Below are 24,518 nucleotides of genomic sequence, written 5' to 3'. Positions count from 1 at the left end.
CTATTGTGGCAGACGGTGAAAAGCAGTGGCCAGGTTATTTGCAGTTTGCACGTGTCCTGTTCTCTGTTCAGATCTGTCCCAGAAAAGTATCCACTCAGCATGCACATGGTGGTTTAGGTCTAATGTGGCTCACAGTGAAAAGCTGCTACAAGGTTATCTGCCCTCTGTGCACACCTCTGTTCCTGCTGTTGAGCACCATTTGATGGCCTTTTGTCCTTAGAGTGGCAAAATATGCTCCTTCAAATGTATTCTGGAAAGGGGAGTGATCTCTCCCAGTGCAGCCCAGGGGATCCTCTCACTACAGCTTATTGTGTAAGCCCTACCCACTGTGCTCTCTCCTGCTATTTCCCTTTCCATGACTTTGCTCCACAAAAATGGCTCCCTCACCTTTGTGGCCCCATGGCTTTCTTTTCCCACAATTCATGGCTCCAAACCTTGCATCTGCCATGTTCTCTTCCTCCGACTGTACAGATGGTTTTCTTAATCCTCAGATCGTATTCCTAGTTGTTCAAAATAGTTCAATGTTGATCTAGCTGTGTTCAAGGGACAAGGTAAGATCAGGGTCCTACTACAACTCCACTGTCTTAACTCCTCCCTGCTTTGCTAATATTTTTGAGGATTTTTGCACCTATGTTCATGAGAGATATATGTCTGTAGGTTTTCTTTCTTGTAATGTCTTTCTCTAGTTTTGATATTAGGATAATGTTGGCTTCATAGAATCAGTTAGGAGGTGTTCCCTCTTGTACTATATTCTGAAAAAGATAGTGGAGACTTAGTATCATTTCTTCCTTAATTGTTTGGTAGAATTCACCAGTGAAACCATACGGGCCTGGTGCTTTCTGTTTTGGAAGGTTACTTATAATTGATTCAATTTCTCTAGCAGATATAGGCCTACTCATATGATCTATTTCTCCTCGAGTGAGTTTTGGTAAATTGGTCCATTTCACCTAGATTATCAAATTTGTGGGCATCAATTTTCCTTAATTATTCTTTTAATGTCTATGGGATTAGAAGTGAGACTCCTCTTCAATTTCTATTAGTAATTTGTGTCTTCTCTGTTCTTTTCTTGGTTAGCCTGGTTGGAGCTTAATCAATTTTACTGATGTTTTCAAAGAATTAGCTTTTAGTTTTATTTCCCATGTTCAATTTCATTGATCTCTGCTCTATTATTATTATTTCCTTTCTTCTGCTTGCTTTTAATTAAATTGCTCTTTTTTCTCTAGCCTCCTAAACTGGAAACTTAGTTGATTGCTTTTTAGATCTACTTCTTTTCTAATGTATGAATCTAATATTCTAAATTAACCTCTAAGCACTGCTTTCTCTGAATCCTACAAATTTTGAAAATTTGAATTTTCACTTTTTTTTCAGTTCACAATATTTTAAATTTCTTTTGATGCTTATTCTTTGGCAATATGTTATTTATTAGTGTGTTACTTAATCTCCAAATATCTTCAGATTTTCTAGCTATCTGTTGTTGATTTGTGGTTTATTTATTTATTTATTTATTTATTTATTTATTTTTAAGAGAGAGAGAGAGAATATTAAGCAGGCTCCATACCCAGTGCAGAGCTTGACATGGGGCTTGATCTCACCACCCTGAGATCATGACCTGAGCTGAAATTAAGAATCAGCTGCTTAACCAACTGAACCACCGAGGTGCCCTTGATTTGTAGTTTAATTCCATTGGGGACTGTGAACATACTTTGTATGATTTCTATTCTTTTAAGTTTGTTAAGGTGTATTTTATGGTCCAAAATATGATTTGTCTTGGTAAATGTTCCATGTGAGCTTGAGTAGAACGTGTACTCTGCTTTTGTTGAATAGAGTATCTTATATATGTCAATTAGATCAAGCTGATAGATGGTACTGTTCAGGTCAACTATATCCTTGCAATTTATTTTATTTTATTTTATTTTGCCTGCCTGATCTATCAAATAGTGAGAGTTGTTGAAGTCTCCAACTATAATAGAGGATTTGTATGTCTTCTTGCAGTTCTATCAGTTTTTTGCCTCCCATATTTTAATGTTCTATTGTTAGATGTATACACATTAAAGATTATTATGTCTTCTTGGAGAATTAATCCCTTTATCATGTAATACTTCTCTTTATCCATGATAATTCTGTTTGTTCTAAAGAGTGTTTTGTCTGACATAAATATAGCTACACCATCTTTAATTTGATTAGCATTAACATGTTACATATTTCTCTGTCTCATTAAGCTTAGTGTATATATGCCTTTACATTTAAAGAAGGTTTGTAGTAGGTAACACATATTTGGTATTGTTATTTTATCTACTGCCACACTCTTGGTCTTTAGAGTGCTATATTTAAATCATTCACATTTAAAATAACAATTGAGGGACACTTGGGTGGCTCATTTGGTTAAGCTTCTGCCTTCAGCTCAGTTCATGATCCTGGGAGTCCTGGGATTGAGCCCCACATTGGGTTCCCTGCCCAGCAGGGAGTCTGCTTCTCCCTCTGCGCTGCACCCCGCTTGTGTTTTCTCGCTCTCACCCTGTCTCTCTCTCTCTCTCAAATAAATAAAAATCTTAAAAAAATTAAAAAAGCTATTGATATAATTGGATTAATAACTACCCTGTTTGTGTTTTCTATTCATTGTACTTTTTCTTCTTTTCTTCCTCCCTTTTCTGTTTTCTCTGCTTTAATTTTATATGCTTCCATTTTCTTTTCTTCTCTCTTAGAAGGTCAATTATGCCTTTTTTTCTTGCAATTTTTTCTAGTGTTTCCCTAGAGTTGCAACACAAATTTACAACTAATCTAAATCAGCTTTCAAATATTGATTCATAGGTGTGCAGATACCTAGCAATAATATTATCAATTTCTCCCTTCCATACCTTATGACTTTGTTGTCATTCATTTCACTTATCCACATATAATAATCACCCAATACATTATTACTCTTGTAACTATGAACAGCACTTCTCTAATACATCAATTAAGAATAAGAAAAGTAAAATCTTTTATTTTGCTTTTACTTATTCCTTTTTCTATGTTCTTCCTTTCTTTATGTAGATCTAAGTTTCTGACCTATATGATTTTCTTTCTCTCTTAAGGACATCTTTTAACATTTCTTTTAGGGCAGTTCTGTGGGCAATGAATTTTCTCAGTTTTTGCTTGTCTCAGAAAAATCTTTCTTTCTCCTTTACTTTATTTTTATTTTTTATTGTTTTAAAGTAAACTCTATGCCCAACGTGGGGCTTGAACTCACAACCCTGAGATCAAAAGTCACATGTTCCACTGACTGAGTCAGCCAGGCACATCTCCTTCCCTTTATAGAATAATTTTGCTGGATGTAGAATTCTAGAGTTTTTTTTTTCTTTCAACACTTTAAATATTTTACCCCATTCTCTTCTTGCTTGCAGTGATTTCTGACAAGTATGCCTTAAATCCTATCCTCTTTGTTTTATAAGTAAAAAGTATCCTCCTCTACTCCTGCAACCGTACTCCAGCTTCATTCAAGTTTCTGCAGCTTGCATACAATATTTGTAGACTTTTTGGTACTTAACCTGCTTGGTATTCTCTAAACTTCCTGGATCTAGATCTGTGGTGTGGTGTCTGTCATTAATTTTAGGAAATTCTTGGCTATTATTACTTAAAATATTTCTTCTGCTCTGTTCTCTCTTCTGGTATTCCAATTTGGTGTATGTTAGACCTTTTGAGATTGCTCCAGAGTTCTTGGGTATTCTGTCTCATCTTTTTTATTCTTTTTCCTCCTGCACTTCAGTTTGAAACATTTCTACTGACATATTGTCAAGCTCACTGATTCTGTCCTTGGTTGTGTCCAGTCTACTTATGAGTCCATCAAGGCTGTTCTTCATTTCTTTTACAGTGTTTTTGATTTGTAACATTTCCTCTTGATTCTTTCTTAGAGTTTCCAACTCTGTTTCCAATGTTTTATTGTTTTTATATGTTGTTTACTTTTACCATGAGATCCCTTAACCTATTTATCATAGTTATTTTAAACTCATTATAATTAAAAAATCTGTGCCATAGCTGATTCTGCTGCTCACCTTGTCTCTTCAGAATCTATTTTTTCTTTACTATTATCATACCTTGTCATTTTTATTGATGTTTTAAGTCAGACATGATGTTGCTGTAGTAGACCCAGAAGTAAACAGAACTTTAGTGCGTTAGTCTAAGACTTGGGCTGTGTTTAATGTTTGCTATAGCCATAAGTGCCAGAGGCTTTGATTTCATTTAGTGTCCTTGTTTTTCTTTCCCTTTATCTTTCAGTTTCCCTAAGAACTCCTTCTTAAATCACATCTATGTCTTGTAGCTTCTCAGTAGTAATCCACTATTGTACTGGAGCCCTGTTGATGTGGTGGGAGGTGTGGGGATAGGGATGTGTTCAATAACCATATGGTTAAATCTTGGTCTTTTAGTAAGCCTGTGTCTCTGGGCTGTGAGATAGGAAGGTAGAGAGAGGGCTACAGTTGAGTAACTTCTCCTCCCCCATGTCTATAAGGCTCTGGTAAAGTCTTTTCCCTTTCCAAGAAGGTCTGTGTTGTTGAGAATGCTCTGGGTGTATATAACAATTATTATTTTGTCTCTTTTCTTTCCAGAAACACAAGGGTTTTTCTTGGCTTTTCACCATTAATTTCATTCATCTTTGAGTCTCTATAAGCTAACGTAGCCAACACTGAGTGAATAATGTATACATCTGTAGTACAAATAAATCAGTGAATAAAGGTTAAGTCCATAAAGATAGTTTAGAATAAAAAGTAAAGAGTATTTGCACCTCAACACTGATGACTGCCTTCAAAATGCAGGGCAATTTAAAATTTATATTCATTAAACAGAGGCAAAAATGTTCATTTTTGCTAATTTATAAAATGGGAAAATAGTGGTGCTTTGTAGAATTCTATCAGGCTGGCCCTTCCTCTGGTCTGGCTCCAGAGGCTCTGCTTCCACTCCTCCCTGCTCACAACATTCTACTGTTGGTCAGTAGTTTCTAGTCCTGGTGACCTTGAATCTCTCCCTTTCCATTTTAATCCTGGGTCCTTTCCATTTCTGCATCACTGGCCAGATTAATATCTTATTTCTTATTAATTCCCTGTTCTCCATCTCATTGAAGTTTTCTTTTTAAAGTATTTTAAAATGTATTTAATGTATGATAGAAATTTTACATACCTTCATGTGTGTTATACATACTTAGGTCATTTATAATGAAGGCTAAAACAACTTGGGAAAGCCATACAATGCCCTGTGGAAATCTCATAAATTAAAGTAGCTAAAACTGAAGTACTAAAATCCTACCAGTTCATAAATGTTTTCAGATCTCCTAGCCTGGGGGAAAGAGAAAATTAAATTAAATTAAATTAAATTAGAGTTACACTTTTTACTCTCTCCTGAGTAAGTGGCAGAAATGATGTTTTGGCAGAGCTGAATAAGAAGACTGATGCTAAGCCTTAGTAAATTCTTTTCTTTATTGGAACGATTGCATATCACATGACTTCTGTGGTGATCTCTGTTAGAACAAGACAGGGCTATGTAATAAAGCTCCCACATGATGTTATGGACTCAAATAATTTAGTCACAACCAAAGGAAAGTGACACTTACCAGAATGCATTTGTTTTAGACAACAAAGACAATGAGAAACCCATGTGTTGAGTCACTAAGAAAAATGAACACATATACGAACACAACAAAATCCAAAGCTATTTTCATTTTTAATGTTATCCTTATATTTAAAAAGTTGATCTTTTTCTTCTACAGTTTTCATTGCACTCTTATTAGTGTACAATTGCAAACTTGTATTTTCTTGGGTTCAACACTGATGAAATGATTCTATCCATCATTTAATTCTGTTTGTCCCTAGAGTATAATATGAGGCCCCTGAAGGTCATTAATAGGACATAATGTAATAAGATCAAAGGGACACCAGTCTCACCTGGTGGATGCCTGCTTAAAAGAAAACCTGAGGAGACAGCATGTCCTCCCTCATTGTCACACCCAAAGACCAGCTTCCTGACTATACTGGCATTATTAATATTCTATTTCTTTTCATTAAGCAGTGACATGGTGAGTATTTGGATACTGTCTATGTTACAAACGAGAATAACAAAAGAAGGAGTGCTACCATGGAAACCTACCTGATGGCCTTTGTGGTGAGCTTCTTGCTACTTGAATGCAAGCAAACTCCACACAACAAAGAGCCGATCAATGTTAGGCATAAAGCTTCTATGCAAGAGCACTGATTATTAACTTTAATGAATGCCTTCAACATCGCAATCCAAGGCAGCATTATTCTTGTCCAACCTCATTATTAGATAAGCACAGGGGAACTTGCATTAAGATATATTTTGGATTGCAAAGCAAGAGCCAATTTAGGGCCATCTCCCACTATTTGTCTCTTGTAAAAACAAGCTATATAGCTAGTTTAAAGATGCATGCACTTAGAAATAAACTATTAAAAGCAAACTAAGAAGCTGGACTGTTGCCAGCTACATTTCAATAGATCAACCTCACTTAATTTGTATGTGTCAGATATTTCTTCCTCTACACAGTGCTTTCCTCAGAGGAAAATTCATTCAGAGGCTTGGAGCATACCATGTTTTAAATGTAGCTATATTTTCTGTGTGGTTATTTTACAGAAGGATTTATTTGGTCAAGTTCAGGCAATATCCCTATTAACCCAATATGCTATTAAAAATCCAGATTTTTCATAATTTAATAATTTGGGGGAGTATACACAGCCAAAATTTTAATTGAGTTAACAAAAAGGAATAAAAAATTAAATTAACAAAATTGATGGTAATGGGGAAGGCATATTACTAATAGTTTTATTTCTTTTGGAAAACCACTTTAACCCTCTTCAATGTCAATTAAGAGGCTATCTCTAATGCTAGATTACATTTGAGATCCTGGCTAGTACTCTATTCTTTCTTTTCTATCTGTGTCCACCTGAGTGCTGCTTTCCAATTTTGTTCTAGAAATCTTCATTCAAGGATGGAACAGCAAATGTGGACAAAGAAAGAAAGGGGGAGAATTGATAAGCTAATATTTCCGAAAAATTTATTTTTAGCTTTGACTGGAAACTTGTTCAGAAATACAAACATATATATTTTGACAAATATTCCAATTCTCCCTTATTTTTAAAGGTGTGAAAATTCATCTGGAAAGAGTTGCAATGACCATTGTGTTGGAAAGACATTCACATTACTGTCCTGCCCTAGTTCTTACCATCTTTGACCCTCATTTATTCATGTCTCATGAATCCTCATCGTTTTGAAAATATGCATCATTCATTTATTTATTCCTTGAAAATTTACTGGGCCCCAGTTGTGCACCAGGCACTGTCTCAGGTGTTGGGGATAATTTGGAGAATGTCTTGGTAGTTCCTGCCCATAAGCTTATAGTCCAGTGGTGGTACAGGAGTGAGGTTTCAAAGTAGTGCTGTAAGTGCTATGATGGGGTGATTAGGGGTGCCATGGGAATACTTGAAAGGGGCACCTAACACCCACCAGAGTGTCAGGAATGGTTTCCTGGGTGAAGCGACATCTGATCTGAGAGTCAAAGATAGATGGTAAGCAGAGTAAGTCCTGGAAGCGAATGGTCCACACAGAGAGAATGAGTGAGTGAGACCAAGTTCAAGGAAATACAAGAGGTTTAGTAGAGCTGGTGTATGGAGTTCTGGAGAGGAGGCAGAGCTCACATCAAAGGGTTTTGTGTACAATAAAATTTTATGGGGGCGCCTGGGTAGCGCAGTCGTTAAAGCGTCTGCCTTCGGCTCAGGGCGTGATCCTGGCGTACCGGGATCGAGTCCCACATCAGGCTCCTCCGCTAGGAGCCTGCTTCTTCCTCTCCCACTCCCCCTGCTGTGTTCCCTCTCTCACTGGCTGTCTCTCTGTCACATAAATAAATAAAATCTTAAAAAAAAAAAAATAAAATAAAATTTTATGGTAGTGCAGCATTATTTTGTGGTATCAAATTCAACCAGGCTTCCCTGTGGCCTGAAATCCTATGCTTCCCTGTAAGTTCCTTCTCCTTTTAACTATGTGGATGCTTTATACATTCACACTTCCATTTTTAGACAAAAAGCTGGAAACAACCCCCAAATGTCCATCAATTGATGAATGGATAAACAAATTGTACTATATCTCTACAATGGACTGCTATTTGGCTGTACAAAGGAATGTAGTGCTAATACATCTACAGCATGGATGAATCTTAAAAACATCATACTGAGCAAAAGAAGCCAGACACAAAAGGCCACATATTGTATGGTTCCATTTATATGAAATATCCAGAATAGGCAAATCCATATGGACAGAAAGTAGAGTAGTTATTTCCAGAGGCTGGAGGGAGGGGAGAATAGAGAGTGACTGCTTAGAGGGTACAGGGATTTTTTTGGGGGGTGGTAAAAATGTTCTGGAATTAATAATAGGGATGGTTGCACAACCTCATGGATATTTTTAAAACCACTGGATTGTATGTAAATTCTATGTCTACAAAAATCCGACAAGTTACAGGTGTAGATGAAACAAGTTTGGCAATATATTGGTAATTATTGAAGTTAGGTGTTGGTTAGTAGGAGTTCATTGTATCATTCCCTATTAAAAAAAACAAAACAAGCAAACCAAAAAACCCTTTCATGTCACAAAGACAAGAAGCTAAGAGATAACAACTCACACAGCTTGTGGTCACCAAACCTTAATGTTTGCTTACAGTTCCTTTTTATTCATTCATCTCTGTGTTTAACCCATGCTTTGAGCCAAACATTTTGCTAGGAGGTGGGGATATTGCAATGAACACAAGAGGCATAACTCCTACCCTCAGAACTTTGCCATCTGGACGGAAAGCCAGACAATAGAGTGACAGGTGAGGGAAGGACAGGGTGTGAACATCTTGAGGCAGGAGAGAGCACTGTGTGTCTGAAGGATGGAAAGAAGTCAAGTGTGACTGAAGGGTAGAGGGTGAGCGGGCAAGGGCAGGAGATGAGGTGGGATAGTTAGGGAGGGGTGAGGTTATACAGGGCCTTTAAGGCCACTAAAAGATTTCAGCAATAAAAAGCTCTCCTGATGCTGTAACTTCTTCAAGGCCAGTTCTTTTTCTTCTGTGTAAGCAGGAAATGAAAGTATCAAGAAGAATCGGGAAGTCACTGTTCTTTCCCTCAACAGTGGCTCAGGCATGAGCAAAAATGTCTCTGCTAAGGATGATGATCAGTGTGCCTGGTTGCCCAAAACAACAGGATGTCATGGTAGGTGTGGGACAGAGGAAGAATCATATGGATGGCAAATCCAGAACAAGAGAAGTATCTGCCACCAAAGAATGCTATTGAATGTGGCTCTCTTCCTACTGGGTGGGATGGGGAATGTGACCCTGCACCTGCAGCAGTGAGTCCTGTAGCTCCTGAGCAGCACCAATGTTGTTAAGTGAAGCTCCCTTGAGCTTCAAGGCCACCTGTCACAGGTCCTGTTTGACACCTGCAGTAGCCCAGCTGTGCATGGTGCTATTCTGACTGTGCCATCTCTGTATGCCTCTGGCCGTACGCAGGTGGGTATATAGACTTGGGTAATGGTGTCACCTGTCACCCACACAATGCCCATTTATGAGGGTTACACCTAGTCCCCGTTAGCTAATTCTGAACCCAGCTAGCTGAGACTTGGAAGAATTTTTCTAAAGGTTGTGAGAAAAGGATGTTATAACTGCACTACCACAGAAGAGAAGGAAATTGTACATGACATCAGGAGAAGTGGTACCACCCTATCCTGGATGTCCAACAGGAGGTACTGCTGCTTACCCACGTCTCTGGAGAATAGAACTGAGCTCCCTGAGGCCAGCTCATTTCCCTCTGGAGGGAGAGAGTCTTAGAACCAGCAGCTCTTTCTAGCCACCCTTGTTAGGTGTGGAATCACGGAATTCACAAGAATGCCTCTAATGCAACCATGAGATGTGATGCTTATTCTGGGAAAGGCCTAGATGCCAATACAATGTGTACCGCATGGCTGGTGGTATGACCAAGTAGCCCAGTGTTACTCACTTTAGAACAAAGATGTCACAGCCCTGGAGCCAACTACAATAAAAATTAAGATTACCACTCCTTTGAGTGCAGTTGTGACATCTGGCTACTACTCCTCTGACCTTCCAGCGGATGTGGATTAGCAGGAAGAACTCATTGGAGTTCGGCCTGTCTGTTTGCCATTGCAAATACTTTTAAATGGACTGCTGGCAGATACATAGCCCTTTTCTGGACAAGTTAGTTCATACGTACAGGTTTGCCCTGGCAGGGGTACACACCCTGTTAGACTTATCCACCTGGAACATGCCGTTTTAAAAAGACACCTCTCCTCATCCGACAGGAAGGCAAATAGCACTGTTTAGCATTGTACTCAAGTTAGCTATTTTTTGATAATACACATTCTGAAATTCTGTACATACATTTCGTTTAAAGTTTATACATTCGGTTGGGCATTCTGTGTGACAAAGAGAGGCTAAGGGTAATGTGTTTATGGAAAGGACTTGGCCTGATGTGATGGCGTTTGGCTGACTGACAATTTCATGTGAGCTGTTCGCTCCTCTGGGGCCTGATTAGATCTGCACAAAGTACTAATGGCAATTCCTGGATTTCTCGAGAGGATGGCAAGACTTTATGAATGAACTGTCACTTCTTTCTTGCAGTCTTCCGGCAGAGCTAGGAAACACAGCTAATCTAAGCCTTCAGACTCCATTTTCCTTCTTATCCAATGTGCTTTCAGCAGAATAGCACAGCGCTTGAAGTACTCAGTATAGTTGCAAAACAATTTGTGTATTTGTACCTGTAAATTTATGCATTGTCTTAATTTACGTAAGATTTTGGTACGTATTTCTCAGCTTTTAAGGATGACTTACACATCTTATTTTTCTACTGTTATGTGAGAATATCACAGCCCAAGGATATGTCATGGCGTAAGGAAAAATAAAAGTGCTACCCAAAAAGAAAAAAAAAAACCCAAAGCAGGAAAAAACAAACTATTGAAGGTTTTAAGTAGGAGATTGACATGATCAGATTAACATTTTTAAAACACTCTGCCTAAGAGGTGGAGAGCGGACAGGAGACAGTGTGAGAAAGGGAGTGAAGAGGGTTTGAGTGTGGGCAGGGCTAGATCAACAGGGCCTGCCAAAGAGAACATGAGGAGGATACCAGAGAGAGCATGGCATCATAGGAAATGGGCAAACCAACTAACCAACCAACCAAAGGAACGCACACAAACAGTTTCAAAGAAGGATATTGTAGAGAGGTAAAATAAAAGTAGTTCTGGTGGGAAGGGGAGAGGTAGTATTGAGCTCGTCCTGATTGGAGGAGGGCAAAATGTGGCCAGCTCCAAGTGCACTGAACTTTTTTGCCTATGATTTGCTTCCAGGCCGTCTCCTTTCTCTGCCTGAGACACTTTTACCCTGGCCCTTTGTATGGCTAACACTTACTCACCCTCAAGGGCCAGCTTCCATGTCACTTCTTTCAGAGGCCTTTTATGACCATATGAGTCTGGGTTAGCGAATGTTCCTCTGGACTTTCAGAGCCTTCTGTATTTCTACTATTATAAACAACCCATATCAACTGTAAGGTAATTGCTTTTTTATTTTTCTGTATCCTTCAATAGACTGCCAGCTTCTTGAGGGCAGAGCTGAAGCTTAATACATTGCTTAGCACCCACACCTAGCATAATGCCTGACACACGGTAGGCACTTGTTTGAGAGAGTTAATGAATCTTGTCCTGAGTCTACATTGACCCAGATCTTTCAGATTAAGGGAAAATTAAAATGTTATCATAATAATCAAGCTAGTTCCTTGTTTTTGAAAATTACTAGGAAAATGGGTCTACTTAAAGGTATAAAGTCAAAGTTTTGCATGGTTATTTTAGACTAAGTTTCTTTTGCCATTTCCTTTATATCTCAACCAAAAGGTTGTTTTAGCTGCAGATTTCTTTTCACTCTTGTGGCATAAATTCAAATCTGGTACTGATGCGCCTGGGTGGTACAGTAGGTTAGGCATCTGACTCTGAGTTTCTGCTCGGGTCGTGATCTCAGGGGTCGTGGGATCAAGTCCCACGTCACTTAAGACCCTCTCTCCCTCTACATCTGCCCCCCCAACCGTGTGCACTCATTCGTACTCTCTCACTCTAAAAATAAATACATAAATTTTTAAAAAACCCTCAAATCTGGCACAAATATGTCCTCATCTGAATTGTTTATTTTCAATCAACATTTATTTTGTGCCTCAGGGGAGACCAGCAATTATGGGTGCTGTGGGAGACACACATGTCTGTGGGCTGTGGAAACCCTGTGCCGAAGGTGAGACTGAGCAAGGGCTAATGGTCACTGTGAAGATGTTCACATAATCCCCTCCTGCAGCCACCAGAGAATATGTTCTGAACCTTCAAAATGCTCCCATACCCCCAAAGACACAGAAGGCTCACCTCAGGGAAATGAAGAGGCTATAATTTAGCTAATAAATGGATCTTTCCTCTACTTGAAATGTTTTTATTGCATGACCTGGGTCACCTCCCATACATAGGATGCCACTCAATTAAGGAGTGCAGTCTGTGTGGTTCTTTCTAGAAATCTATTAGCTTCAGTTGTCAATTTAAGTGAATCAGGCAGGTGGGAGAAGAGACAAGTTGAAATTCAATATTAGAGAAATGGGTGGTAGGAACATTGTAAACTATTTTATATGGTTACCATTGAGCTAAGTGTAAGGTAGGTGTGTGTGTATGTATATATGTATAATTTAAATTTTCCCTACTTTATCTGCTTGCTTTTAAAGCTCACATACTGTCACAATTTCTCTTATTAAGCAATCTATCTTAAGAATATTTTCTGACATTTTCATTGACATGATGTCTAAAGGAAATGTTTTGTATTAACCCTTAGAAAACTGTAGCCGGGGAACCTCTCTTTATTTTCTTTAAGACCAGTTTAACTGCTGACCTTCCTCTTGCTCTAGATAGTGAACGGAGGGGATCTGGGGAGGCAGCTTTGGAAAAAATCAACCAAATAACCACATAACAACTGCTTTTTAATTCCTTAGATGAAAATGAATGGGGCACTACAGTAGTGTACCATAGAGAGGCTGAACCAAGTCTTGGGAGTCAGAGAAGACCTCCCTGTGAAAGAGATAGTTGAGCTGAGACCTGAAAAATGAGTAGGCTTTAGAATTAATAATTGTGGGGGCATGACTGAGGGGGAGGTTGGGTGGAGGTCTGAGGAAGGTGAAAGCTTTGAACTTAGAAGAAACTTAGATTGCTCTAAACCATTAGAGAGAAGGTCACTATGGCTGAAACTAGCAAGCAAAGAGGGCAGAAGAAGACAAGGAGGCTAGAGACATCAGTGGAGTCAAATAATGCAGGTCTCCGAAGCCATGCAAAGAAACTTTGGACTTTATTCCTAGAAGCAATGGGAAGTCATCCACACTCTCCGAGCAAGGGAGTGACATAGTCATGTGTGCTTTTAAAGGATTGCCCAACGATCCTGCAGGTAGATGGTGTGCGCACGTGTGTGTGTGTGTGTGTGTGTGTGCCAGTTCTGTATGTGGCTCGGGAGAGGGATAACAGAAGCTGGGGCATGGTGTTGGCTGTGGAGAGGGAACAAAGGGCAAAGATTCTTCAAGTACTTTGAAAATATAGAAGCCAGAAATTGGTGATTGACTATCTATAAAAGGCCCCAGAAAGATGGGTTCTGGGTGTCTCATAGATTTCTGGCATGAACACCTGGGTGGATGGCAATGCCCGGAGCATACAGGCTTGGGGTGCAGTTGGGAAAGCAGGTACTGCTTGAGCTTGGTGTGCAATTGCAAGCACAAGAGGCTTATGAGTAGGTATCAGAAGAGAGCTCTGAGTGGCAGATGTGGGATGGAAGAAATCGCAAACACAGAGCTGATGGGTTTACTTAGGGGCAGTAGGTAGTAAGAGAAAAGGACCTCGGTGAAGAAAGTGGATTCCAAATTGGGTATTCTCACCACAATAAAATTTAAAAAGTTAATAAATAAATAAAAAGGGGTGCCTGGGTGGCACAGTGGTTAAGCATCTGCCTTCAGCTCAGGGCGTGATCCCAGCGTTATGGGATCGAGCCCCACATCAGGCTCTTCTGCTATGAGCCTGCTTCTTCCTCTCCCACTCCCCCTGCTTGTGTTCCCTCTCTCTCTGGGTGTCTCTATCTCTGTCGAATAAATAAATAAAATCTTAAAAATAAATAAATAAATAAATAAATAAATAAATAAATAAATAAATAAAGAAGACGACGGAGGGCTGAGATCCAAAGTACTCCAGCTCGGGGGGGCTAGGTAGAGTGGGAAGAACCTGCAGAGGCTGCTACGAGGGATTGTTTTGAGAACAGGGAGGGACAGTGGGAGATTGTGGCATCATCCAAGGCTGAGAATACACTGATTCAGGAAGGGGCATAATTTGGTATCAAAACTGCTGAAATATCAATGAAAGAGGGGTCTACAAAGCATTCACTGACTTTAGCAAAGTAGAAATCACTGGTAAAATCAACAAAGATTTTGCTAAAGTAATATAGCTTAACTCCCATTGGAGTGGGTTCATCATGAAAACTCCAGGCTCGGGCTTTACATCCACTAAAGATTAATGCTGTGTTAATTATCACAACAACCCTATGAGACAGGTGCTTTTATTATGCCATTCTACAGATGAGGAAGCGAAGGCACAGAGAGGTGCAGTGACTTGCCCAAAGTCATATTGTAGAAGCAGAACCCAAGATCAGGCAATTTGACTCACGAGTCATTCTTTTAGTGTCTACACTGTCCTGTTTCTTAAGTGTGCAAACAGGACTAGAGGCAGTGTAGACAACTCTTCAGAGAAGCTCGGCTATGAGTAGGGAGACGGTGTGGTAGATAGGTGTAAAAGGGGTGGTCCCAGAAGGGTAATTTGTGTAAGGTGGGATTAGGATGGAGAATGTTCTAGTATCCATTGGAAGGGCCTGTCAGTGGGACTGAAATTCCAGGAAATGGAATGATGATGGATGAAGAGCTGGAGCGGGGAGGAGCCAGAGTGCAGAGGGATGGTCACCTGTTGAAAGGTAGAAATTCCCTATTGTCATAAGGAGGGAGTGGGTACAGTAAGGATGTTTGCAGGAAGAAATGGAAAGAGTTCCTTTAAAGTCTTTTAGAGTCTCTATGAAATACAAGTTCAGGCCATCTGCTGAGAGACGACTGGGGGGTGTGAGCTGAAGGTGGAGGGGGGATGGACAGAGCTGGTAGAGGAAATGCAAAGTAAAATTGCCAAGTAACATCAAGGACACAAACAGCATCGAACTGGTGATTCCAGCAGACTACAGGGAAAAGAAGTGGTCGAGTTGCTCTGGATGTCATGCTGGGAAGTATGGGAAGGGTCATAACCACACAGAAGATGATTTGGGGGGAAGGCATGGTTAACAGCATATGGGGAATTCTCGCTCTTTATGTGCTCCCATCAGGTCTGAGAACCAGCTGTTGGGGGTAGGAGAAGACGAAAATCAGAATAATAAATACTGGGAACTGAGATGGATTATACACACAAGTCTCCTCTGTCCAGATGCAGATCTAAGAAACTGATTTAATCAACACCCAAGTGGGCACTCTGAGGGGCTGAGCGCAAGCCATACTCCCAGTTGGCAAGCCCTCCATTGTCCAGAAGATGAGAAAACAACAACTCATCCCAACAACGTGTTTGTAAAAATAAGCAGATTGGAATAATGGGAAAGCAATGACATTCTTGGTTCTCAGGGGAAAAGCAGGGCTTGGGAAATAACTTAATGTTCGAACTGTAAGAAATTTTCAGAAAGCTCTTTAGCATTCTTAATAGGTTTTGAGGAGACATGAAGCCCATGAAGAAGGACCAGAATCTGTAAGAGGAGCAGAGGATAAAATGAAAATAAGGGTTGTGGGGACAAGAGAGAGAAAGAAATGGGACTTTCCCATATACTCCTCAGACAGTTAGGATTCTTGTAGTGGTAGGAAGGAAAGACACAATCATTTCCCAAGGACCCCAAATGCTTGTTAATCCTCAAAGCAATTCTGTGGTGTAAGCCTTACTCCCATTTTAAAGGTGGTGAAAATGAGGCTCAGGGAGGATAAGTGATCTCCTCAAAGCAAGGGAAGAGGGGAACTGAACAAAAGATGGTGTGACTTCAAGGATCTGGACCTCCACCTCTCAGAACAGGCACTGGAGGTTAATGGGGGAAGAAACATGTAGAAAGGAGCTGGGGTTAGGCTACTTTAGGTCTGAGTATTTTTAGCGTATAAATAGAACAACAACAATGGCTACCATACTAAGTGCCAATTATATGGCAGGTGGGGGTGGGGGGGAGGGGCAGAGGGAGGGGGAGAGAGAATCTTAAGAATCTTAAGCAGGAACCAGGTTCAGCGTGGAGCCTAACGTGGCTGGATCTCACCACCCTGAGATCGTGACCTGAGTCGAAATCAAAACTCTGAGGCTTAACTGACTGAGCCACCCAGGGGCCCCTACACCCATTTTTCTGATTCTCACAGTAATCCTGCCTAAGTATCATGACCCTCTTTTTTTTTTTTTTTAAAGATGCAGAAACTGAAGCCAACAGAGACTAAGTGATTTGTCCAAGTGTGTAAGTATTCTACTGTTGGTATAACACATTGCTACAAACATTGTAGCTGAAAACAACACACATTTATCTTACAATTCTGTAGGTTAGAAGTCCAACACAGGTCTTATGGGGCTATAGTCAAGATGTTAGCAGGGCTGTGTTCTTTCTGGATCCGTCTCCTTGACTTTTCTAGCTGCTAGAAGTGGCCCACATTCCTTGGCTCAAGGTCCCCTTCCTCTATCTTTAAAGCTGGCAGGGATGGTTTTGGTCCTTTTCCTTAATATCTATCTGACCTTTCTCCCACAGTCCTGCTCCCCTCTAACCACAGCAGGGAAACCAGATGATCAGCTTGGGTCCACTTGGATAATGCAGGCTAACCTCCTCACCCCAAGGTCTTTAATGTAGTCACATCTGCAAAGTCCTTTTTCTCATGTGAGGTGACATTCACAAATCCTGGAGATTAGGGTGTGGACATTTCTGGGACCATTATTCTGCCCACCCTATCAAGTTAAAAAGGTATTGAAGGGCTAAGCCCAGAGTTTAACTTAGATTTGGTCAAAATTAAGTAGGAAATCCTATCGGTTCTATCTTCAAAACATATCCAGAATCTTTCTAGTTCTCATACTACCATTTCTACCACCTTGGTCCAAGCCATGCCACTGCCTACTAGAAGAGATTACCCCTATAGCCTTGTAATTGTTCTCCTGCTCCATCTTTGCCCACAGTCCATTCTCAACATAGTAGCCAATGTGATCCTTTAAAAATGTCTCAGATTATGTCCATTTTCTGTTCAAAACCTTCCAATAACTCTTGATTTCAGTATGAACTAAGGACACAGTCCTTACATTGCCTACAAGGCCTACATAATCCTTCCTCCACTCCAGGGGTCTTGCTCTGCTCCAACCCATGGGCCTTCTGCCTGCATTGAACACACCAGGATTATTTCCAGAGTCTTGAGTGGGAGGGGCTCTGCATTTTTGTTCTGCATCCTCCTCCAGTACCTTGAAGTAGAATGGGAAGGCATAGCCAGGTTCTGAGATGTCTCTTCCCTAGCTGGGGATCTGGGAGGGGAAGTGGGAGGAGGATGAACATCTCCTCACTTCACTGCCCATAAGTGTGCAAGTGATTTCCTCTTTTTCTCTACTAATACCTACTCTCCACTGATAAATGCTGTGAGGCTGATGTTTAGATGCCTACTTTTGCATGCAGTACATATTGTGAGGTTTGTAGGGGTCTCTGAGGGGCTTCTCTACTGAAGAAGTCCCATATGTGGGAGATGGACTGTCTCCTGCTCATAGCATCATGCTATAATTTCTTGCTGTTTGGAAACCCTTGCCCAGGAGCTGGCCTTCTTAGGTGGGCTACCATTAAGACAGCCCGAGCCCAGGGCTCTCCCTCAATGTCAAACCAGATACACAAGAAACTCACCCATCTTTGCCACATACAAATGATGCAGTCATAGGCTGCTCTATAGCTTCCCCTCCCTCTACCCTACCACATCCCTCCAATGTTCTTTTCCTTGCTCAGGCAAGAGGCAAATAAAAGTTAACAAGTCTGCTTCCTAAGTAAGACTCCTGTCGTATACCTGATATTACCAAGGATTCTCTTGGAACCTCTTATACTTGGGTTTGGTGAATATGGGGAGGCACTTCCTTTCCCAGTGGCTCCCCTAGACCCCAACTCAAGAGTGCAAAACCCTCTCCTTCTCCCTAGCCAGGCAGAGGAAGGAAGGTTACGAAGATGAGCATGACAAAGAGTGGGGATGGCTCTGGTGATGTGTAAGGTAACAGTGTTTGGGCTGTCTTTTATAAGCCCCAAGAAAGGCACCTCTTTTCAGAATGCAAGGCGTATGCTGTGTGACTCCTTCAACTTGGTCCCTGTTCTCCACTGCCAGGAAATCAGGAAAACTTTTACACACAGTTACTGATGTAGAGTCATCAGGATAGGTAGTTATGGTAGAGTGAAAGGTTCAAGTTGAACAGAGGAAAATGTCATCTGCTGGTCAGAGAACAACTACATGTTGGCCAATTTTGCTTAACTGGTGAAGAAGCATCCAATTGAGTAGGGGGACTTTACATGTGGTCTAAAATTTCACTTTTTTTAGTGAAGAGGGTGTAAATTTTATGCTAAAAATTTTACTTATTCATGGCTAAAAATTCTTTCCAAGACTTAAATTGAGTACAATCTTATTTTTAAGATTTTTTCCCTCTATTTTAAAAAACAATGTTTGTTTCCAGCACAAACATGAGGAAATAAAGAAAAGTTTCAATAAGAAAGCAAAAAATAATCTGCAATTGCATAGCTAAGTTATGATCAAGTTTGGTGGAGATAGAACTCTGATTTAGGGCAGTTTAAGACTATATCATGAAAGAACACACTTCATCTTGATTTTACTTTGTTTTATTTTCTGTTTTGAGAAGTTGCACAATGGACACATTTGGGGTAATGAGATTTGGAATACGAAATTTATCAAAAACCATTAGGGCCCAGAGAAAACAGAAATTTCTATTCTGCTTTATATAAGCTCACTGTAGTGACAGGAAATGTTTATCCATAAGAAGAAACTCCTACAACTCATTTTCTGCCCTTCCCTAATGTCTCCTTGCTCCTGACTGTGCCTTGCATTTAGTGTTAGCATGTATTATGCAGGGGCCCTAAGATCTCATGTGGGTTCTGCTGAATGATAACCACCATGGGAGGGGGGAACGGGCAGGGGCTGGAAGAAACATTTTCAGGACAGAGAAGACCCATTGCTGAAACTTTGGGGATATATATATTTCCTAGATCTGGGGTGGTTTTCCTTTTTCTGTGTCCTTCAGAATGAAAAGCAATTGGTGAGCAGCACCAGTACTGCAGGGAGACAAAGATGTGAGGTGCTGGGGGGCCACAGCCAAGGAACATATTGGCAAGCAGGAGGAGTCCTACGCAGGTAGAGTAAGGATATCTTCTCTTACAGAATTTTTCAACTAGAGGGTGACAGCAGTCGACATTCCATGATCTTTTTTTTTTAATTTAAATTCAATTATCCAACGTATAGTACATCATTAGTTTTTGATATAATGTTCAATGATTTATTAATTGCGTATAACATTCCATGATCATAAACCTCTCTGTTTTACTCAATCCCCCTTCAAGATTTCCTAATGGTCCTTTTAAACTTAAAAAGCAAACAAAAGTGGTATTTTCATATCCTTTAAGGCTATTTTGGGTTTTTATAGTAAAGAGTGTATGAACGAGTGAGAAAGAATAAAAGTAAAAGCAAAAGGCTTACAGCATTGTAACTACAATTCTCAAACCTTTGATAAGAAAATACTATGTACTCTGCTACTATTTGTTGTCCTCAGAACAGTAAGTATAAAAATACCAATACTAACACTGCTATTATTACTACTACTAACAATAAAAGAAAATATAGAAATTTTTTACTGTGTGCCAGGCATTTTTCTTGGGTTCTACATACAGTAACTGAATCCTCACAACTGCCCCGGGAGGTCCTTGTCTCTATTTTATATTTGACTAAGTTAGAGCTCAGAAAAGTTACGGGGTAAGAATTCTAACCCAGGAAGTAGTCTTAACTATTAGACATGCTGCTTCTGATGCATTGCTTTGAAACAAAACCAATACTAAACACACACATAAATCTATTCACCCATAGAAGTACTCTTCACCCAGAAGGAGGCAGTGGAGAGCATAGTGACTTGTACAGACTGTAACCACATACCAGGCTTGCATTCCAGAACTGGCAACAACAAGGACACTTGGCTTTTCCTTGGGCAAGACATATACTCTCTAAGCTGTAGTTTCCTTACCTGTAAAATAGGCCAGATAAGGCCTATCTCAAAGGGTTATTTGGGGAACTAAATAACATAATATTTGAAAAGCACTTGGCACAGAACTCAAAAGAATGGTATTCATTACAATTCCTGTTAATTACTGTTGCATTAGAAACCAAAGGACCTCTGTGTTGTATGCAGCATAATATAATACATGTCATCTAATTTTTTAGGGGAAACCCCATAACTAGGGTGCAGAGAATGTGTGGGGGAATGATGATGGAGGGGGGGTATGCAGAAAAGGTATTAAGAGTCCACCATAAGTGGAGAGGGAGATGCTTGTGTCCCAGATCCTGGGTAAGTGGAGAGTATGGTGGGAGGCAGAAGGAGGCAGAAAAGGAGTCTGGGATGACTTCTGATGCTCAGCTTGGGAGGACTGAAGTAGGGGTTGGGAAATGGAGCCACTCAGGGTGGCAGCTCAATGGGCTCCAGTCTATGAGTGAAAGCACCTGTATGCTGTCTCAACTTTAGCTATCCAAATCCAGGAAGGACCAGGTTCAGATGGGGAGGGAGACATGTAGGAATGGACAGTGAATGGGAATCAGATCAGAACATGGACAGTCTGGCCAGCAGATGCAGAGGTAAGGATTCAGCTCGACCACACAGGGGATGGCAGGGGAGATCTATTTTTCTTATAATTAGCATGTGATAAGAGGAATGCTTTCTTCCATTTTGGCACGAGGTTCTGGAATGTCCAGTTACAATCCTGGTATGCCACCAAAAGATTTCATATCCTGAACCTTCTACTATTGTGTCACTGGTACGGCGGCTCTGAGATAGTCTAGTAGGAAGCAAAAGCCAGTACCTTTTTGATAACAATGAAAATCCTTGGATTTATATAATATGACATGATATGAGGGGCATTGTTTAGCTCTTGGCATAGCTATGAATACCTAGGGCAGAACACCAAAGGAAAAAGTCTACTTTGAAAGCTCTCTCAGAACAAATCTAAGAGAATTTGCTGGTTAATGCAAATACATGTCCAAACAAGTACTGGTTTACTTAGGGAGTATGCAGAGCTGGCAAGCTTCACTTGGCATGAAGAGCATGAGTAATGATTCATTTTAATGAGGGATCTTGGGGGTCTATAATGAAGGCTGTGTGGTATTTCCCATGTGTCTCTTTGGAACGTGGACTGAGTGTAACCACAGTGGAAGAAAAGCCATTGGAAAATACAGAGTTCGCGAAACCTCTGGGGCTCTATAAGATTTGGATAATTTAATGGCATATAAATGAATTCACAGAAATACACCCAGAGATCTCAGAGTAAAATCTTTCCTTCCCACAGGTAAGCAAAGTAATGAGACTATATTTTGGGGGGAAGGGGGGATTTGATTTTTAATGATTTTTTTATTTTAAGATGAATGCATCCCTGGAATAATTCATAGCCTTCCCACATGACTCTTTTGAAAGATAAGATCATATGAATATCAAGTTCATATATATAAAGTACATATATTCATTTTTGAGACATAATTTCAGTCACACTTCACCTGTGAGCCCTGATCATTTGGACCTTTTCTATTAGAGAAAATCAATACTTAACATTTTAGGTGGAAACAAAAAAATTTAGAAAGTGACAAGGAAAACAATCATTCCCCAGTCTTTCCAATGGTCTTTGACTATTCAATGAAATGGCAGATAGAAGGAGCATTACTGCATGTTTGTTCTGGGGTCTTTCATCTGGATGTCTGCTTAGATCCAGCCACAGGGTATGACTTCCTAGAAACAAATTTCCTGTCTGGTCAGATCTGGGGCATTATGTGATCATTCATGCAAAGTATGTGAAGTACTAGTACTGACCCTTATTTTGTATTTCTGGGCTGGCTAGAGCAAAATGCTCCAAAGAGCTCCGGGATTTTGGAGGGATTAAACACAGTTCTGGGGGTGTTTGGAAGAACGTGATTCTGTCCTTCAGGCTTAAAGGAGGGGATGGTGACCCAGAACTCAGGACAAAAGAGTCCCGAGAGGCAGAAATGCTGGTGGGAGGAGCCTCTTCTGTGCGTATTAATATATCAAAGAGGACTTGGAATTCTAAAGAGAAGTAAGAAATTCTGTCTTAAAGGAAATAATTTTGAAATATTAAAACATGGTTAGAACTGAAACTAATGCGAAGTAAATTCAACAGGCAACTGTGCTGTTATCAGATAAATGTGGCACCACCCACTTGGGACTTATTCGTGCCCCACAGACCAAGTGGAGATTTCCTATAATTTATTTATCCCAACTTTAAAAAACAAAACCCTTAAACGCCTGCTATGCGTAACCGCTAATTGTAAGACAGGTTCTAAACTGACTCAGGAGAACGTCCATTTTCACTTGTTTCCTATGAAGTTTAAGGTCACTCCTCTAAAGAGGCCATTTCTTCTGTCCTCATTTGCATTTGCTCACCAACAACAGCAACAACAAAAAAAATCCCAAGCAAAAAGCCCTTAAGCAATAAAACTGCTGTCCAAGAAAAACATTTAGTTTGAAAAAGAGTTGAAAAATGTAGCCTTGGAAGAACCATTGCTTACATGGGATTGTTCAACAAATTCCTGTTGTGTGAGGTTTGGCATATACTTTCTAAAAATATAAGCATCTGGGGAAATGAGACAAAGCCCAGGTCCTGGACCAAATGAGGCACGCAGTGTGAATCTGTTAGTGATTATATCCATAATGAAATATGTGCCCAAATTTAGCTGTGCAAAATCTAATACAATACGAAAGCCCAGCAGGCACTGTCCTTACCATAATATATAGCCAACAGAGAAGGTACATATGGCGGCGAGTCCGCTGCTCCTGCTGGGATACGCATGGTGTGATGTCCTCATCTCGATTAATATAAAGGGCAAAACTGTTGTGTGCTGAAAAAGAACAGAGAGCAGGTGACACAGATTCTTATCATCGTCCCTCAATACTTGTTTTGTCTCCAGTAGGAGAAGGGATAAGTGCAATCCCTAGCAAAGCTCCATAGCAGAGAGCAGCTGTATATGGCTTGTCTACGAGGTAGGATGGACAGGAAAACATGCGGTGCATTGATCGCTCTACTAGTGTTTTTTTCTTCTGTATCTGAATTTTTAAAACTTTATTTTATTTATGACTGTCACAGGAAATTTGATAATTTTGAAGGATGTATAGGGAAAAAAAAGGAACATAAGAAAGGAATAAAAATACCCACTGCTAACATTTTGGTAGATGTCTTTTCCCCCCTCCTTGTTCGTATTATTTATACATAGTTAAGATCATACAGTGCACGGAATTTTATTTTGGGACTGTAACATGAGAATTTTGGGGGGGTGTGCAGAGGGAGAGAGAGAATCTTAAGCGGGTTCCACCCCCTGCATGTGAGCCCAACTGGGGGCTAGATCTCACAACCCTGATATCATGACCTGAGCTGAAATCAAGGGTCAGACACTTAACCAACTGAGGCACCCAGGTGCCCCAACATGAGAATTTTTGATATGCCATTTTAGAAAGTCTTCTAGAATATTAACCTTGACCATAGTTGCTTGAAACTCCATTTTATGGATATATTGGATATACCAAAATTTATTTGACCAATTCCTGTTCTTGGACATTAAGTAGTGAAAGATTTTTAATTTTTCGTTTATGAAAAATGTCATGATGAATATCTTTCATAGAATTCTTTGTCTGAATGTCTGAATGTTAAATGATTTTCTTATAGTTAAAGTCATAATGCCAAATTATTTGTGTACCAGCAGCAGGTTAAGAAATAAAGCCAAATTGGTTTCCAGAAAGGATGTACTGGTTTGTACCAGCAGAGTACGGATTTAGATACGATGTTTGTAGACAGTCTCCAAAGAAGCTTAATGAGACCTTCCCATTTGTTGTTTTTTTTTTTTTTAAAGATTTTATTTATTTATTTGACAGAGATAGAGACAGCCAGTGAGAGAGGGAACACAATCAGGGGGGTGGGAGAGGAAGAAGCAGGCTCATAGTGGAGGAGCCTGATGTGGGGCTCGATCCCATAACGCCGGGATCACGCCCTGAGCCGAAGGCAGATGCTTAACCACTGTGCCACCCAGGTGCCCCCCCATTTGTTTTTTGGACCCAGTCACCACTCTGATCCTCAGTTCAGTGGGCCAAGATGGGGATGAAATTTGTAAGAAGAAAGGAAAGTCAGCTCA

General features: G+C 40.2%; 1 protein-coding gene across 10 annotated transcripts in view; it reads right to left on the bottom strand.

Annotated features, from left to right (window-relative positions):
• Nucleotides 1–24,518, bottom strand: part of AIG1 (androgen induced 1) — a 247,898-nt gene that overhangs the window by 35,826 nt on the left and 187,554 nt on the right. For 5 of the 10 annotated variants that reach the window (XM_045810097.2, XM_087865538.1, XM_045810100.2 and 2 more), the window contains exon 4: nt 23,119–23,234. The exons of the other annotated variants lie outside the window; for them this stretch is intronic. In XM_045810097.2, coding sequence (XP_045666053.1) covers nt 23,119–23,234 — 116 coding nt within the window. The remainder of the gene's footprint in view (nt 1–23,118; nt 23,235–24,518) is intronic. 10 annotated transcript variants of the gene reach the window in all.

This window comes from Ursus americanus, chromosome 11 (genome assembly GCF_024610735.1).
Source record: "Ursus americanus isolate L20-20 chromosome 11, mUrsAme1.1.p, whole genome shotgun sequence".
In the NCBI taxonomy this organism is placed as follows: Eukaryota; Metazoa; Chordata; class Mammalia; order Carnivora; family Ursidae; genus Ursus; species Ursus americanus.
Note: the sequence above shows the minus strand (reverse complement) of the source record. Positions and strands in the feature narration are given on the sequence as shown.